This window comes from Pogona vitticeps, chromosome ZW-PAR, assembly GCF_051106095.1.
Source record: "Pogona vitticeps strain Pit_001003342236 chromosome ZW-PAR, PviZW2.1, whole genome shotgun sequence".
Classification (NCBI taxonomy): Eukaryota; Metazoa; Chordata; class Lepidosauria; order Squamata; family Agamidae; genus Pogona; species Pogona vitticeps.
In genome coordinates, this window is record NC_135800.1 from 4,126,240 (window position 1) to 4,144,974 (window position 18,735).

The window sequence follows — 18,735 nt, forward strand, 5'->3', positions numbered from 1 at the left end:
GGATGGCTAGGACGCCCAGGGTCTGGCTAATCTTGGAGGTGACTACCAAGGCAGATTTTCTCAGCGCAGCAAGAGACGTTTCGACCCACCAGCAAAATAATTGGTTAAGTTTTACGTCTGCCAATGAAGCTATTTATCATGACATGCTACTGGTTTAGAACGTTAATTCTGTTGTATTTCATCAGCACTGTAAATGAGATCCATAAATGAATAGAGATGGGATTTTCAGATTTCCTGGACTACAAACACCATCATTCTCTACTCTGGGAGTTCTGCCTATCTTGCAGGCACCTTATAAACACCTAGGAGGAAAGCCTTAAATTAGAAGGCTTTGAGTCTGAGCCGAGTCTGAGCTAGGCCTAGCTTCCTGATTAGAAAGGAAGCTCCCGGCCTAGACAGGAAGTGCGGGCATTGCTAGGCCGGGAGCTTCCTTTCTAATCAGGAAGCTAGGCCTAGCTCAGCCTCAAAGCCTTCTGATTTTGGCCTTTCTCTCGGTTACCTCACATTGCAGTGTTTGTAAGCGATTTGGAAGTCAAGTAGAACTCCCAAAATGGAGAATTATGGTGCTGGTAGTCCAGAAAATCTGAAAATTCTGTCCCCAGAAAAGGGTGCCTTGACGTTTCTTTGAGGGCTTGCGGCCTGCAAAGCAGCGGGCAGCCCTCGCTCCACGCCCCAACGCAGTTCTTTCCAGAAGCCTTAACGATGACAGTGGCAACATTTTTCATCTTTCCGACATTCTCATTAATAAAGCAATGATCCACGCGCAGCTTTGCTGAGTCGGTCCTTTATGCCTCCATCACTCACTACCGAGATAATTTCACAGAGGATCGTTTTTAAATTAAATGACGATAAAGACGTGCCGGGCTGTTTTTCGGTGTTCGCCAGTTCATGGAAGTCTATCAAATCATTAATGCCTCGTGACAAACCCCTCGACAGGAAGAGGAGTAATTAATTATTTGCCTAAATAATGATGCAGACCCGGCTCTTTGGGGCTTGTCCTTGTAGTTTCTTGATTGAAAGGGGGGGGGGAAGAGTCTCTCAGACCACTCTATTTTTAAAAAATGACTGAGTACATTGGCTGGATAGCTTAGTGGTTAAGTATCTGGCTGGGGAGCCAGAGGTTGCGAGTTCAAATCCCCTCTGTGTCTCCTGGGAGAAGAGCCAGCCTGGGTAGCCTTGGGCAAGCTGCACAGTCCCAAGGTTGCCCCTAGAGGAAGTGAAGGGTAATACACCTCTGAGTCTTCTCTATCTGGATAACCCAGAAAAGGGTCTTAATATGTCAGAATTGACTCGATGCAAGTTGATGATGATGGCATCGGTCCCAAGCCAGAAGCTTTCCATAAGATAGGGCTCCTCCCTTTTCATCAACATATGCTGGAACTATGTACTCTCTAGGCCAAACAGATAGAACATTCTTCATCATTAAAATGCCACTACATATGTGTCCGTTATTATTTGTTATTTAAACATGGTACAGTCCAGGAAATCATCTGCCAGTTCACATAGACAAAAGCTAGATACGTATAGCATTCATGATGATGATGATGATGATGATGCATTTTTTTCATTATATTTTATATCTGCTGTATATACTGTGAACAAATGTGCGTGGCGGTCCACCTCCAATATTATCCTCACGCTAATACAAGGAGGTGGATAAAAGACCTATGAGAGCCGAGGTCTGTGCATTTCAGAGCTCATTAGAGATTAGACCCTGGATCGTCGAAATCCTAGCCCAGCAACTAATTGCTACATCACAGTGGCTTTTCAAAGGCTGTCTTGGAAGCTTCTGTCGCTCAAGAAGGTCAAAGGAGGCCAGTGGGGCATCGAGATGGGTAGAGTTTCATGGAAGCTTGGAGACCTCTCATGGCCCGGCCTCTTACCTTGTTGTAGAGGGAGACCTAAGCCCCTGCAGGCCCAATTCTTCTGGGTTTTGAAAGAGAAAATCAAAACAGAAGTGTTGGTGGGGATTTGGGAGAGGCGCGAAGGTCTTCTGAAAAGGCCATGAAGGGACTCGTGTGGCCAAAGCAGGAACATTTCTGCTCCTTTTTTTGGAAGAGCTTTTCTGAACGTTCCTGAGTCGGAGGACCCCAAAGAGACTGACTGAAGAAGTCTTACTGAGTCATAAATAGTTGCATGCAATTTTCGTAATCGTTGTGAAACGTTGTGCGCCTATAGAATCGTAGAACGATTGATCAGGTCTCCTGGGGCCTGGTTTGTCCCTCTGTCCACACCATGCTGGGTCGCCTAACCCTGATTTGAGGTTCACTAACAACATGACATGAAAACTGAGCATATTCTCAGTTTTCGTAGATAATTGAATTGGAAGGGGTTTATAAGGTCATTGAGTCCAACCCCCCCTACTCAAGGAAGGAATCCACATCAAAGCAGATCAGACAGAGGGCAATCCAGTTTTCTCTTGAAGACCTCCAGCGTTGGAGCCCTCAACCAAATGTGATTGGTTCCATTGTCGTACTGCTCTAACAGTTAGGAAGTTTTTCCTGATATTTAGCCTAAATCAGGTTTCATGTCGCTTGAGCCCATTAGGATGTGTCCTGTACTCTGGGATGGTCAAGAACAGATCCTGCCCTTCCTCTATACCACTAACTTTCAAGTATTTGAAAAATGCTATCCCCACAGTCTTCTTTTCTTAAGGCTAAGAAAATAACAATACCTGATCTGGCCCATAAATAACAACAGCGGATATGGGTGGTTTGAATGCTCCCTCTTCCTCTTTCTGTTGTTTGATTTCCTTTTTAGCAGATGCATATGTATCATTCTGGGGAACGCTTTTCTCTTCTATTTTTTCGCTTCCTTTCATAGCTGGGATTATATTTAGCCAACGCAGCTGATGGGGTTTCATCAGGCTGTTTAAATTTAGGGCAGTTGCCTTTGCTGAAAAAAAAACTGCTTGGAAAGAGATGTGTGGATGATTTGACAGTAGGAGGTAGAAGTGGATGATCTGGTAAAGCTGAGGAGAGAGAAAAGGGGAAGAGAAAGCAGGGATCAAAGCGATCCTGCAGCACTTTGATCCCTTTCCCCCTACACTTGCTAAGCCCCACTTAGATTTCTTAATTTTGGATTAGAAAAGTGTGGGCGTCTTATACACAGAAAAAATACGGTAATAAAAAAACCTTTTTGAGCAATCAGTGAAAAACAGAAACTTAAGTTCCAGCAACTTGAACCGGCAGTGGTGGGGGCAGATTGCAGGAGGTATTATTGTATAAATGTATATTGGAGGTAGACATTCCAACACTGGCCATGGGGAAAAGGTTCAAAACCTATTTTTTTGGGAGGGGGGACATCTTCCTAGTTGTCGAGTCCTTTTTCTGAGAAACAACCATGCAGGACATCCATTTCTCTCTTTTCCCCTTGCCGACATTGCCAATCTCTCCTCCTCCCACCCAGAAAGCATGGATTTTATAAATAATCTTGCAGTGACAAGCCTTGATATGAAGCTGATACCACGCAAGAGTGTGCTCGCTCCTCTTTTGACAGTGCGGCATTAATAACAGGCTGCATTGTGCGTCCTGCCATTTTTATTTTATTTTATTTTATTTTTTTAAAAAAGGACGATCATTCTAATAAAGGGCATCGACTTAATTACAGGTCTGCTTAATTACACCTCTGTGGAAGCTCGTTTGCTCAGGAGGGCCTGTAATACAGTGCCAAAATAGTTTTGGCATCTCGCTCGACTTTTCACATCTGCGGGGTCCCTCCTCCCTACCCCACACACAGTTTTTTTGGGGGGGGGGAGTTAAAGAGTTTTAGAAAAAGTTTTCCAGTTCTCCTGGTTCTGTTTTCTTCCAAATCTCTTGGGAGAATGAAAGGATATAAACCAAGTAAGTAAATAAATAAATAAAAACAAGTTCAGTAATAATCACTTTAGAATTGCAGTGCTGGAAAGGGACCCCTAAGGATCATCCAGTCCAGCCGCTGTCAAGGAGGCACAGAGTGAGAATCGAACTCCCAACCTATACTGAATTATTTCGTGTATAAGATGTCCCCATGTATAAGATACCCCCACTTTTCTAATCCAAAATTAAGAAATTTAAGTGGGGCTTAGCAAGTGTAGGGGAAAAGGGATCAAAGTGCTGCGGAATCGCTTTGATCCCTGCATTCTGCTCCTACCCTTTTCTCTCTCCTCAGCTTACTTCTGTGTATAAGACGACCCTCAATTTTTAGTCTAAATATTTTAGACAAAAGTATAGTCTTATGCATGGAAAAATGCGGTATATATTCCACGGCAGCCCTGCTTAAATGACAAGGCTCTGAATGGAAGCATCTTTGCCTGCCTCCAGACAGGTAACAAAGAAAGTTGACGCCCTCTGGAACTCTCTGCCAAGAGGGGCCAGGATATGAAATTCGAGGGCGGGTGGGTGGAGAGACTGAGAATTAACCTCTGTGATACCAGCTAAAAGAAGCTGAATCAAATATATTCAAAGGTAGTGTTTCCCTGTAGAAGAGGAGATAGAAGGTGGGTGATTGATCGCACAAAGCAGGGGATCTTCCAGACATTGTTGGAGTGCAAGTCCCATCACCCCCAGACCACTCAGCCCAGTGGTGAGGAGTGTTGGGACATGCGGTCCGATGACCCCCGAGGGTCTTTATTTTGCCCAGCATAAAGCCTAGGAAATCCAGCAGATTAGATGGGACTTGAAAGGCCAATTTGGGACGAAAAACTGATGTCTGTAAAACAATGAGATTATCAACAGGAGGCGCAAAGCAAGGCCATTATTAAACTTCTTAATTGTTAGAGCATTACGACAGTGGAAAAAATGCCCTCGAGAGGTGATGAGCTCTTCCGGGCTGGAGGCCTTCAAGAGAACGTTGGGCCACCCATCTGTCTGATCTGCTTGGATTTGGAGACCTGCCTTGAGTGGGGGGGGGTTGGACTTGATGACCTCCGAGGCCCCCTTCCAACTCTATGATTTGATGGATGTCTGAATCGAGAGCACCTCCATGGCGGGTGGTAGTTCCAACTCTTTTGGGTTGGTCACCATCTTCCTGTGGTTTTGAGCTACCTACAGTGGAGATCACAATTGTACGCTTGAGCCACTTTGGAAAATCTGAATCCGACGCCAACAATCTCTTTCTGTTTTGTTTGCAGCCATGGAAGGTGTGCCTTTTATGATCTCCGAGAAGTTCGCCTGTGCTTCTGAAGGGGTGAGTCTCCATCTCTTGCTTCATCACTATCCAAACTTCTTTATTTCTCTCTTATTCCAAATTTGTCCAGCTTTTCCATGGAACGCCCTCCCATACCTGCAGGAAGGACCTTTTTTTGGGGAGGGGGTCAGTTTCTCCGCGACACCAAAGTTCAAGAGGCCGGAACTCCTGGTACCTTTTTAAACTGTGGGGCAACTCAGAGGGGTTGTTGACTCAGTGGAGCCTCCGTTGACAGAAGTGATGTATCTGTGAGTTCAACGTAAAGGGGCAAGCTGGAAGGGGCACCAAGATTGGATTGGCCAATTGATGAATTTTCAAGGTCCTTTTGTCTGGGTGGGACAGGAAGCCGGAGTTAGGCAGAACATCAAGAAAAACTTCTCAACTGTTAGAGTAGTACGACAATGGAACTCGTGACTTTGGGAGGCGGTGAGCACTCCAATGCTGGAGGCCTTCCAGAGGAAATCGCGAGAACCATTGAACAGACCTGCTTTGATTTAGATTCCTGCGTTGAGCAGGGGGTTGGACTTGATGGCCTTAAGAGACCCCTTCCAACTCCATTATTCTACGATTCTATGGGGGTATTGTAAACTCCGCTGGCTGGATTTTGCTATTTCTCACGCGCTTCCATGAACAACAGCCAAGAATCCCAACTTTGTACCTCATCGGACTTTGGATTCCCGGATTCCGTATCATTGACCTAGAACAATTAAAGAGGAATGGAACTGGAAGAAGTATATAATGTAGATGCAAGACTAGGCGGTACTTTTATGAGCCACTAATAAAAATGTAATGAAGATGCCCTGTGAATGCTAACTTCTCTTGCAACGTAGACTAAAAGTTTCCCACATGCACGCGCTCCTCCTCGGCTGAACGCGACCCGACATGATTCCTATTTCTGGAAGCTGAATTAGGTCTTGAAAAATGCAAGCTATTCCACGCACGGAGCGCCCGAGTAACTTTAGCTGACCCAACTCTGCTCCGTTGCCGTGGCAACGCTGGCCCGCCTCCAGCTGCTGGGGTGAGGGAGGCCTGGCCGGCCCTGTTTACCAATTCTACCCTAGGAAGTTGAGAGGTCGTTACGTCCTAATGAGGCAGCAGATGGACCTCTGCTGGAGGCCGGCGCGGCCGAAAGACGGCCTCGAGGAAAGCCTCTTCAATCTTTTCTCCTTCACCCTGCCTTGCTCTGCCTCGCTGGAGGGAGGGAGGGAGCCATGCCGTGAAATTCCACTAAAGTGTTGGCATAGGGGATCATGTTGTCAGATTGGGCAGAGGCTATACTCATGGGGCAGCTGCTGGGGCAGCACCCCACAGCACCAATATACTGAGAGCACTCTCAAATCTAGACGTGAATCTGCTGGCTTTGTTGTTATTTAGTCATTAAGTCATGTCCGACTCTTTGTGACCCCATGGACCAGAGCACGCCAGGCCCTCCTGCCTTCCGTTGCCTCCCGGAGTTGGGTTGAATTCATGTTGGTCGCTTCGATGACCCTGTCCAGCCATCTCCATCGTCCGCTTCTCCTCTTGCCTTCACACTTTCCCAACATCAGGGTCTTTTCCAGGAAGTCTTCTCTTCTCATGAGATGGTCAAAGTATTTGACCCTCGGCTTCAGGATCTGGCCTTCCAGTGAGCACTCAGGGTTGATTTCCTTCAGAATGGACAGATTTGATCTCCTTGCAGTCCAAGGGACGCTCAAGAGCCTCCTCCAGCACAACAATTCAAAGCATCAATTCTTTGGCAGTCAGCCTTCCTTATGGTCCAGCTCTCACTTCCATACATCGCTACTGGAAAAACCATAGCTTTCACTATGCGGACCTTTGTCGGCAAGGTGAGGTCTCTGCTTTTTAAGATGCTGTCAAGGTTTGTCATCGCTTTCCTCCCAAGAAGCAGGGGTCTTTTAATTTCATGGCTGCTGTCACCATCTGCAGTGATCATGGAGCCCAAGAAAGTAAAATCTGTCCCTCCATCTCCTCCCCTTCTATTTGCCAGGAGGTGATGGGACCAGTAGCCATGATCTTAGGTTTTTTTTATGTACCTGGCATAACGCTGCCCTATTTAGCGCTCATTCACTACAGCACACATGCTCAGGCAGCCATTTTGTGGTGCCTGACAGGCGTGGTCGACCTGCTCTGTGACAGTCCTCCCATAAGGCATCATAAAATAAACCCGCTTAGTTCTGATTCAGTTAGTGCTCCATTTTCTTGGAAAGTATTCTGAGCATGAAGTGGAGTATGACTGTCTACCTCAACAAACTACGAATCCCACTATTCCTTAGGATAGAGCTATGTCTGCTGAAATAGGATCAAACTCATTGGATAGTCCAGTATGGATGCAATCTTTCATGTAAACACCTATCCATGTAGACCAAGAGTGAGCAACCCGAGGTTCTCAAGATGTTGGTCAACTGGAATTCCTATGATCCTTCATTGTTGCTAAGCTGCCTAGAACCAATGGGCTTTGTGGTTTAAAGCAATCTGGAGGAACTCTGTTGCTTACCCCCCCCCCTCCGCTTCAGTGCTTTGCAAAGACCTTGCTTTATGGATCCCTTGCTTTAGAGTTGTCCAGAAATTGCAGCCTCTCGGGCTGTGGAACTCCCTCCCACAAGATGTGGATGCATACCAGACGTGGTGGCCATACTCGTCTTTGGGTGTTCTGCCAACATTATACGGCTAGATGGGTGGTATATAAATTTAATGAATTAGTTCATTAATAAAATATGTATTTTTTGTCAAATTGTGTGCTGTTTGTTGTGTTTGTCGTATTTTTATATTAGACAGAGTAATAGGACTGTGAGCACAGGGGCAGCTTGTGAGCTGGGACAGGAGGACACTGCTGGCGCCTCGATGAATCTGGATCCTCAGTTCCCTATTACAATTAATTCCCTATGGGATGCAAAACCACAGAATATATTTTGTCTGGGATTTCTCCTCTACCTGAAAACTGATCAAATGTTGGCCTTCCCTTGTAGATGCAGCCGGTGGACCTCCTGGGCATCACAATTAAATCCTTGGCAGAAATCGAAAAAGAGGTACGTTTTGCTCTAGTTCCCGGGTGTTTTCAGCTAGGCCTGTACAGGATTCTGTTGAGAAGCTAGTTTGGGGCTTTTGAATGGTTCCCCGATTCATTCCGGAACGATTTATGCCCTGGGTATAAAATCTCCTGTAGACCTCCATGGGAAAACCAGAATAATGGTGACATAAAAATTTTTTTGCCTTTGCACAAATAGACTTGCAATTGGGGGGGGGGGGGTCATTATCAAATTTCAGACTGCTAAATCCAGACATTTGTATATTAAACACGAGGAAAGGGTTGGTTGCTTTTTTTTAAATGTCCAGAGCAATTTAATCCCTGTCCAATTTGATTTTTTTTTTTTTGCTCTGGGTCTAAATCTATAAACTCACTTTGTTTTGCCTGGAACCGAATCCGGCTCGTTTGCTTTGACCAGGAGCTGATGCAGATCAGTCTGATAAACAAGACCATCTCGGTCCGAATCCAGTCCACAGCATCTGGTTTACTGCTGGATAAGAAATCTTCTTCTGTCTCTCTGGGTGGTATACGTTCCATATAGTTGAAATTCCATCACCCAAATTCTGCAACCAAAAAAAATGTACTTTATAAGTTATAAAAGTTATAAAAATATATATACTTTATATAATTTATTTACTGTATTTTTCCATGTGTAAGACTATACTTTTGTCTAAAATCTTTAGAATAAAAATTGAGGGTCATCTTAGACATGGAAGTACGCTGAGGAGAGAAAAAACAAGTGGAGGGGAAAGCAGGGATCAAAGCGATCCTGCAGCGCTTTGATCCCTTTCCCCCTACACTTGCTAAACCCCATTTAGATTTCTTAATTTTGGATTAGAAAAGTGTCTTATACATGGGGGCGTCTTATACACAGAAAAATACTGTAATTTTAAAAACTGGTGAGAAGAGGGAAATTAGGTGCTTCCACGAAGTGCTAAATATCTCAGCAGCTGCTTCGTCTTCCACAGTCCGATCAGGTCCTTCCCGCATGGTGTTTGACATTTATTATCTATCCGGAGCCTATTTTATGCTTCACCTCAGCTCAGAAACGTTCCTGGAGCAGCTGTCTGCAGGCTGTGAAAGCAAGGCAGGTTTTCTCCACAGATGGGTGTCTATAAAGACACAACAACAAAGGAAAAGCAGATGGGGAGGGAAGAAGGAAAGGCAAGCACTTGACGGCAGGATCTGACTCTCCCATCTCTTTTCTCTCTGGGGAGAGAAATCTTGAGCGGAGGATTGGATGACCCGGGTAAATCGCTGGGCGGCATTGATAAGGAACAATCATTGGATGGAGCGCTAGGATATCGATTGTTGTTTTCGTTTGCCTATCGTTACACCATCGCTGTTGGCAAAAGATGTGGAAACGGAGAAGGCATCATGTGGTCTTGGAAAAGACCCCAAGGCTGGGAAAGGTGGAAGGCAGCAGGAAAAGAGGAAGATTGGATGCGAGACGGACTGACCCACTCAAAGAAGCCACGAGAGCTGAGTAGGGGCAGTTGAGGACATGACATTTTGGAGAGGGGTCCTTCACTGGGTCACCAGAAAGCCCCTTTAAAGGGGCCGTGCTGTGGGAACTAGGCTTCCCTGCTAATGCATGTGTTGATCTCTTAAAATCAGCTAACCAAACGTTTCAGAGCAGGTGCTTGTGGGCTGGCATCTTGGCAGAGCCTCAGATGGAGGAACGATCACTGGGAGGAAAACCTTCCAGCCTTTTAGATCCTCTCTGTCGGGTTGTTTCCTACACTCCACGGCTTTTTTTTCCCCTCTCCTCCCTTGCTTCTTTTTAGCAGCCATGCCTCCAGAGTGCATTATTCACATGTCGGGGTCTTTAAAAACGAACAAATCTGCTAATTGGGGGGGAAAAATTCCCTCTCTCTTTTTCGCAGTCCTTTAAAATGTTGGTTCCAGAAACTCAGCGTGGAGTTTCGGCTATACCCCTCTTTCCCCAAGAATCCCAAATGTCTGGCGAAATCCATCTTGATTATAATTGCTCTTACCCACACATATCTAATTTGTGTCTTTTTAAGTGTTAATTAGTAAACAGTTTGAGCTGACATCTTTATATGTTTGCGGGTTTTGAAAAATCACGCTCGCCGTAGCGGTAGCTGCAGGCGGTTGGTGCTCCCCACAACAACGCGACATTGATACGCAATTAACGAAGACAGGGGTACCAATCCTTTCTTTCCTTTAAAAAAAATTTTTTAAGCCTTCTAGAAAAGATGCTTCCTTGAGCCAACTCTCCCTCGTGCTGTTTATTTGCATTTATTTATTTATTTAGTGGCTTGGGGGGGGGAAGAAGAAATACAGGTCCACCTATCACTCCCATGGCCCCATCTCCGTTGGGCAGGAATTCGGAGGTGTGCTGAATATTTCACAAAGCGAACAATACTTGAGTATTTTGCGTTCATGTGGCACCATCTAGCGGCCGTATCGTGGATTGCGTCGGGAGGGGGGGAGGAGAAGAAGCGCTCAGCTTATTTGATCTAAGAGCAGACCCTGGCCCTCTCCCCAAAATTGGGGTGGAAACCGAGGAGACAAAACCTTTCAATTTCATTTGGAAGACCAAATATTTATGGAGGCCTGCAGCTTATAAGGAGAGTTGCTGCTCCTGGAGGTTTCTAGATATCGTATTTCTGTTTTTCCGCACCTGTTAATTTTTTTGCTAATGAGCCAGAGGCTCTTTAAATGGCTTGAGGTCACAAAAACAGTCTTGAGGGCTTCCTTCAGCCTGTCAGCTTCGCCATCCCCATTCTTCCACGAACAATAGCCAAGAATTCCAACTTTGTGCCTCATCAGATTCTGAATTCCAGGATTCCGTATCATTGACCCCGAAGAATTAAAAAGGAATCGAACTGCGATAACTACATCGTGTAGATACCCTGTGAGCGTTAACTTCTCTTGCAGAATAGACTGAACATTTCCTATAACCGGATGCCAAACCTGCTTTGGCGTGGCTTCCTGCGTTGAACAGGGGGTCAGACTTGATGGCTTTAGAGGCCCCTTCGAACTCCTTGAATCTGGGATTCTTTGCTCTGTTTTCATGTGATATTGTTAGTGAGCGCTAAACGAGGGTCAGGGACCAACCAGACTCGGGAGCCTTGGTTATGAATCTCTGGTTGACTATGGAAACTCCATGGTAGTAAAGCCCTCCTTAAATCTTTCATTTACTTTGAAAATGCTATTAGGGTCACTATAAGTCCATTCTGACTTCAATACAAAGAAGTGATGGTCGTCCTTTTCCGTCAACACCACCTTCTCAAGCTCTTTGGTCCAGATGAGCAGCATCAGATCCCCTTCTCTTTAAAATCTAGGCTGTTTGGACCTCAAAGGAAAGGCTAGACGCTGGGTTTCCGAAATGCTGAGACCTGAGGCCGCCTCCCTTCATCTGACCCATAGCGGCCTTGCCTTGTAGCCAAGGGGGGAGACATTCTGGGGCGTGGTGATTTTGGAGAGGTCATTCATTGCAGGAGATTCGGAAAAGATAAAACCTCTCGCAATGGGCTCTTCGGATCTTTCTGGACTACAAACACCATAATTCCCCATCCCAGGAGTTTTGCCTAACTTATAGACACCGTACAAGCACTCATATGTGATTCATCTCAGTGAAAGGCCTAAATGAGAAGGCTTTGAGGCCTAGCTAGGCCTAGCTGTTCCCCCCAACTTCCTGTTCCTGCCCCAGTGCTACCTGGGAGCTAGGCCTATCTAGGCCTCCGTGTTTTACAGTTCAGGCCTTTATCACATTCAGGTGTTTGTTAAGGCAGTGGTCCTCAACCTTGGGCCTCCAGATGTTACTGAACTACAACTCCCAGAAGCCTTCACCACCACCTCTGCTGGCCAGGATTTCTGGGAATTGAAGTCCAAGAAGATCTGGGGGCCCAAGGTTGAGGACCACTGTGTTAAGGGGTCTGGGAGAGAGGCAGAACCCCCAGGAATGATGTTATTTGTCAAAAAAACAACAACAACCCATCAAATTCATCAGGAGGTTGCATGAGTGTAGCGTTCCTATGGGTTCCTGGCCCGGTTGTGGGGTTTTTGTGTGTGTGTGTGTGTCCTTGTGTATTTGTAAGATTAGTCATAAAAGTCATCAAGAGGATGCACACAGCCGGGGGTGGCTTCGTTCTTACAGAAAGACGGGCTGCCAAGATGATGGCCTGAAATTGTGATTTTTTTAAAGTACGTCGGCTTTGCCACAAGATGGCAGGCGAACCCCATTCCTAGGCTCGAACTCATTGGCTTAAGTTTAAATTAACTTCACAAGCCCTTCTGCGAAGCTGCTTCTTTCATTTAATCCTAGCTACCAGGAGTCCTTTGAAGGATGCATTGGGGGTGGGGGGTGGAAATGACCCCAGAGTTGGAATTCTGTGTCCTGGCCCTCCAACCTTAGGAGGGGGGGGGGAAATCCAACGTCCATTAAAACAGATCTTTCCCTATGAAGAGGAGGCGATTTGAGAGGGTTGAGAAGAAGCAAGGGGTAGTTTGAGTGAGTGGACGTGCCATGACCTGGGTCGGTTCTAGAAATCACTGGGGTAAGAAAAAAATTTTCCCCAAATGTTAGAAACTGCAGTTGGAACGGAGGCTGTCCTGCTTTGGGTGCATCACCATGAGAAGGAAAGGATTCTCTAGAAAAAGACAGTAAAGACGGAAAACAGCAGGAAAAGAGAATGACCAAACACACCGGATGGATTGAGTCCCTAAAGGAAGGATGAGCCACAAGCTCCCTTCCGACTCTGAAATCTTAACTGGGCTTACTTTTGAGTAGACATGGAGCCCGCATTCCCACCACGGATGGGGCTTGTCTGTATCGATCAGTCCGTGGTGGGAAATTGAGCAATTGGCCGATCTCTTACCCAAAAATAATATCCCTTAGGAAAAAAGAACAGGCTACTAACAGCCACCGTTCTCTACTGAAATTGTTTTTTCCTTCTCAAGGAAAGCACGGTTTGGTCCTTTCCTGTGTTTCCCATTGAAATGTGATTTTTTTCCTTTCTTTCCTGCAGTATGATTACAGCTTCAGGACAGAACAGAGTGCCGCGGCCAGGCTGCCCCCAAGCCCCAGCCGATGCCAGCAGCTCCCACCGTCCTGAGAGCCCGTCAGCGCCTTGGAGATGAAGCACATATACTACTGAGAGGGGAAACCGATTCTCCTCCTTCTCCTTGACACGTAACCTTCTCCCCCGACGTCCCGGACTCTCTCCTCCCGAAAGCAGTATTACTGAAAACTTGGATAGCAAAGAGATCTGTTTGTTTCTCTTTGGCTGATGATTTTCATCACTCTTTTTTTACAATGTAACTGCAGATCTCATTCTCTTCTTTTTTAAAAAAAATGTACCTGTTGTTCTTTTGAAGACATTGATCAGACCGCGTTTACCCCTTTTCAGCAAGTTCTCAGACTCACCGATCTTCTCTCCATGTTGTAATATTTTATTGCCCACCTCGTAACTGAATCAACATAGCGCTAAGCGTATGGACTGTCCAGTCCCCTCTTTTTCATTGTCTCCCCTGTTCACGGGGCTGCCGAGAAGTCTTGAAAATCGAGAGGGGGACCTCTTCTTCAAGACCTCCGGCACTATCACAGAGGTTGGTGATACCAGGTCCTTGACTTCAATGGCAGCTCCCACACAGCAGTGTGACTTGTTTGAGGAACGAGATGAACACCTTCCTATGTCCGGTTTTCGACTCCTGTGGATAAAATTGGTTTCTGAAACAGCAACATTACCTTTTGTCGTAAACTTATATCTGTCTCTCTAAACAATTTGGAGTTCGGTCCGTGTTGAACGAAGACGGTAAAATTCGTGCATTCAAATTAGACATGGGCCATAACCTCTGGTGGTTTCACTCCGCAGTGGCTCTTGGAGGAAAAGTAAGAAAAAGAAATCAATCTATGTTTTTTGCCTTCTCCACCATCAAAATCCTTATCGCCGGAATATGATCATCTTTTGTGGCCTGGATTTTCCTTTAGCTCATGAGGAAGCCTAGAATTGCACTCACTCTGCTCCATTCACCCGTCTCTGCCTGCCAAGCAGTTTTACTCACCCTTGGTAACTCAGTTTCTGAAATTTGGACCTTTTCTTCCCTAAAGCACCTTTTTTTTTTACAGAAGAAATATCAGTTGAGAGATATCCCTAGAAGGCCGAGATGCATTAGGGTGGTGCTCTCTGAGAACTGCACGGGGAACCTCGAACGATATCCCTAGGTTTCTCCCCTGCCCGATAATACTTGAACAAACGAAAAAAGCCAACAAAAGAATGTGCCAGTTCATGCGCCCGTCTCTTTGAGTCTTCGTCCTGAGCAACCCACCGTATGTGCCTCCAGAAAAGCCTTCTTGGAAGGCCTCAAAAAATTCAGTTCTCCTCATCACGGCTGGCCCAGATTTGCTGGTCCGAGAACGGCTTTATGTTTCACTCTCCGGCATGCTCATGACGGGGTGTTTTCCGTCCTCTTCACTTCAGAGCCCTCAAATGCATGCTGTGGTGAAATCTGTTCCTTAAAACTTTTTTAAAGTTATTTCGAAAAAGCCCGTGTGATCTTTTGTGCTGTTTACGGGCAATTACCTCCTGGCGAACCCGTGATAATGCAGACCTAATTTTCTCCTCAGAGGTCTCCTCTGAAAAACCATGTAGAAAGGTTCAAACATGGGACCTGTCGAGATGGATTGTTTTGTACTGTATTAAAAAGCCTGTAGTGATGAAAGGGTAGCTGCTGTTGTGGGTTGGGGTGTGGGGTGTTGTTGTTATTTTGGCTACCATCTTTGTTTATCCTTCTGCCTCCAGGAAATTAACACATAACAAGGAAAGAGTTCTAAGTTTTCTATTGCTTTACTCTTCAGAATTACCACATTTTTCCGTGTATAAGATGCCCCCATGTATAAGACGCCCCCGCTTTTCTAACCCAAAATTAAGAAATCGAGGTCGGGCTTAGCGAGTGTAGGGGGAAAGGGATCAAAGCGTTGCAGGATCGCTTTGATCCCTGCTTTCCCCTCCACTTGTGTTTGTTCTCTCCTCAGCTTTCTTCCCTGTATAAGATGGCCCTCAATTTTTAGTCTAAAGATTTTAGACAAAAGCATAGTCTTATACACGGAAAAATACGGTACATTCGGCGGAATGGGAATCTTAAGAGGGTGTTGACAATGCGGATATAATGTTGTTTCCTTGAGCAATATATGTACACAATGGATGGATGTTTGTTTATAGCTCACGTTGTGGTCCTTGATGTGTCGATGGAAAGTTTACTCCTGGCTTCTTGCTGGTATGTAGAAGTCAAGTTGGGAATGACCGAGGACAAAAGACATATCTGCTATTCCCATAAGTTCTGTTGGATCAAGAAGGGGCTGTCGGCCATTGGTACAAGACCTCACATCTCCAGTTAGAACATACACGTAGGGATTGATGGCCACTGGGAGAATCTGGCGGAAGAGACATCCGCATGCTAAATAGGCTAAACAGTACAGCTTAGTCTGAAGGGGCTTCAGATGTTCATCACAGTTACCCATAGCTCACTGGAAGAGTTCGTGCTTTATATGGGTTTGATCTTCACCATTTCCAGAAAGATTCAGGTAGAAAGCAGTGATGACTGATTACTCTCATGTTGCAGCAACATTTCATAAAAACCTGGAGGGAGCTGTCCAAAGTTCTGAATGTGTTGCAAAAATGGGGTTCGGCATGTTGGCAAGCTTCCGGAAACTTCAGACTGAACCCCGGAATGGATTCCCCAGGCCGCCCATGATATAGGAGTGACCCGTCTCAACGGGCAGCAGACCGTGGGAAAGAAAACCGCCCCCGTACCTGATGGCCCAGAGATCCGTGCTAGATGATACGGGATTAGAGGAACAAATTGTCCTATCCGATCAATGGGAGCGGAACAAGACACAAAGCAGAGAAAATTGCTAATATGGTTGGGCAATTCTTGGTTGTTCCCCGACCCTAGCACGTTGGTCTGCACTGGTATCTTTTTCACTCTTTTCGGGGGGCATTAAATGGCCCCCAGGGACTGAGGGTTGACAAATTTAAGTGGCAGTTGTACAGTGTTGAAAGTGAGTAAGGTGGGGGAGTCATGAGTTGTAGGCTCATCCCCCATCCGTGTGTGTTTGAAGAAGGAAATAGATGCGTCATCTGAATATTCAAGTTCCTTCTCTGCTAGCTGCCCAAATGTAGCTACGCTGCTCGGTCATAACACATTGATTTCACTTGATCCCGCAGGGTCTAGATATTGGAGTTCAGTGGCATACTTAAGACTTCTGTGTTGGGGAATAATGGTATTTTCTACCACGGGGAAGTCTGATTGCTTCACCAGGCGAGAGATGCTACGATTCTGTAGGAGGGAGCCATGATTACAGCAGAATCAATCTGCTGTAATTGTGTAGTGTAGACACACTCCCACCAGCCACATACACAAATACGTCTGTGCCAAGCAAAAAGAACTGACTTCACCATCCACGCTGGTTCTTCTCACCCAGGGACTGGAAAGGAGAGCCCCCAGAGGGATCCAAGGTGGGTTTTGGTCCGAACTTTACAGAAGCTTTCCAAGGGTGCTGTGCCTACTTGAAGGATAGGATTGAGTGCCCATGGACAAGACCCCCAAAGTCCGGACTAACTGATTAACAGACGAGGGTCAACCTGAGTGTTTTGTAGCTGCCACAAAATAGAAGCCACACCATGGTCTATGGTCTATGAGCGAGAAAGAGAGATGGTTTGGGACCAGAGCCCTCATTTCTCTGCAAACTGGGATAATTTTTAAAATTAATATTACAGGGAAGGATGGGCATAGAGTGAATATAATGGGTATATATGTGGGTTTTGGTTTTGATCCATACTAACGGTGGCTACACCAAAGTTGACCCTTGTCTCCCTCTAGGGGAGATGTATGGCACAAAAGTTAATCGATGTTTTGAAGCCAGTAGGTTTTCTCAAACAAAATATACATCTTAAGTACTACTCTTGTCTAGACATTGAAAGCATAGAAATTGTGTGCCACCTCTTATCCGTTGAATGCGTGTGTGTTTTGCTGTATGTACTTGGTTTTCTGTGTTATCCCAGCTTTCCCCATCAGAGGGAGACAAAGGGTTTGGATCTGTGGTCAAATTTCATTGATGCTCTATCCACTGCCATTGATATTTGGTCTTTCCCCCTAGAAAACAGGCAAACACTAAGGGTCTTAACTAGATAAAGAGTCTGGGGCCTTGCAGAGGATGGCAGTATATGGTACGGCCTACAGGCCCTGGAGAGAAAGGATCTCATTGGCCTCCGGCTTTGGTTCGTGGTTAAGGAAATGCTGACACCTCATGGCCAAATGCAGTACTGCAGGCGGCCGAGAATGTCCATAAATTGAAATGAATGCATTCATTTTAAAACAAAACAACCCCGAAGTGTACACCCCTTAGGATCTTTCAAATCTAGCTCCATAACCACTATCCCATATACTGGGGAAACTAACCACTTCAGCAGAAGTGCAGAAAAAGAGGTGGCTTTGTAGAGTGAGCTGGTCACTTTTCAAGTAGTACTTACACGTGTTTTAACAAAGTGTGCCGTGAAAATTGTAGAGAACTTATCGGAGGCAAAAACAACACAAAAACCCACAACTGTCTTGGGAGTGATCAAACGTGGGACACGTTGCCGTCAGATCATACAGGTGAAACCCAGAGCTTTTTTAGAAAGCAGCCGGGGAATCTTCTGTTGTGTCGTGTTTGTGCGTGCGTGCGTGCGTGTATCTTTTTGCTGAGAAAAGATGCTCTGCATTTTGTTTGTGATGTGACCGTGGATTAATGGTCCATTAATTCTATTACTATTACCCTTTTTTGTATTTATTTTAGGCGGCCTTCCTTGCATTTTACAAAGAAAAGTTTGTGTCTGAGAATTTAGTCTGTATTCTTAATATAATTTGTTAAATAATGATAATAAAGTCTTAACCGGTTTCTTTAGGGGTATTTTTTTCTTTCATACGTCAGTTCCCTGCATTTGGAAAGCCAGAAGCTATGGAAGAATGCTCATCTTGGGGTTAATATGCCGCATGACCTTTCTAAGGATAGAACTTGTGCTCTTGACTTTGTGGAATTGAAGGAAAACATCCAGAGGATACTTAAAAATACTTGTAAAATGGGCAAATTGAGGAAAAGGTTAGAGGACAGCCCTTCTCCCTGAGGTGCTAGGTTTCTACATGCAGGGAATGCTCTATGAACAGGAGTATCTGGACATGCCATGCCCCTTCCTGAAGGTTCTACCTAACTCCACCCCAATATGTGGTTCATAGTGAAGGAGAAATTCTCCTGATTTCCAGGATTTTATGGGCATGATAGGATGAATGCGCCTTTTAGTGCAGACTGGATTTCTTGAAATGCTTGGTTTTTGAAAGCCAGGTGTGGGTTTTGGGGTAGTTTTTCATGCATCTCAAGTTACCGGTCCTCATGGCTTTGAAGATTTAAGCTGGTGTGTGAGAAAACCATCTCGTAGAATAACAATTGTTTAAAACACAGAAGTGGGAAATTTTCTTTCTGTGCCAACTTCTTGCGGATGCTGTGGTCTTCCTCGCGTAACTGTCTCCCTGCCCCGAGG

General features: G+C 45.5%; 1 protein-coding gene across 5 annotated transcripts in view; it reads left to right on the forward strand.

Moving 5' to 3' along the window:
• Window positions 1-18,098, forward strand: part of MVB12B (multivesicular body subunit 12B) — a 59,380-nt gene extending 41,282 nt beyond the window's left edge. For all 5 annotated transcript variants that reach the window (XM_020800982.3, XM_020800979.3, XM_020800984.3 and 2 more), the window contains exons 8-10: window positions 5,111-5,166; window positions 8,133-8,192; window positions 13,189-18,098. In XM_020800982.3, the coding sequence (XP_020656641.3) occupies window positions 5,111-5,166; window positions 8,133-8,192; window positions 13,189-13,275 (203 nt within the window). In that variant the 3' untranslated portion in view covers window positions 13,276-18,098. The remainder of the gene's footprint in view (window positions 1-5,110; window positions 5,167-8,132; window positions 8,193-13,188) is intronic.
• Window positions 18,099-18,735: the final 637 nt, after the last annotated feature.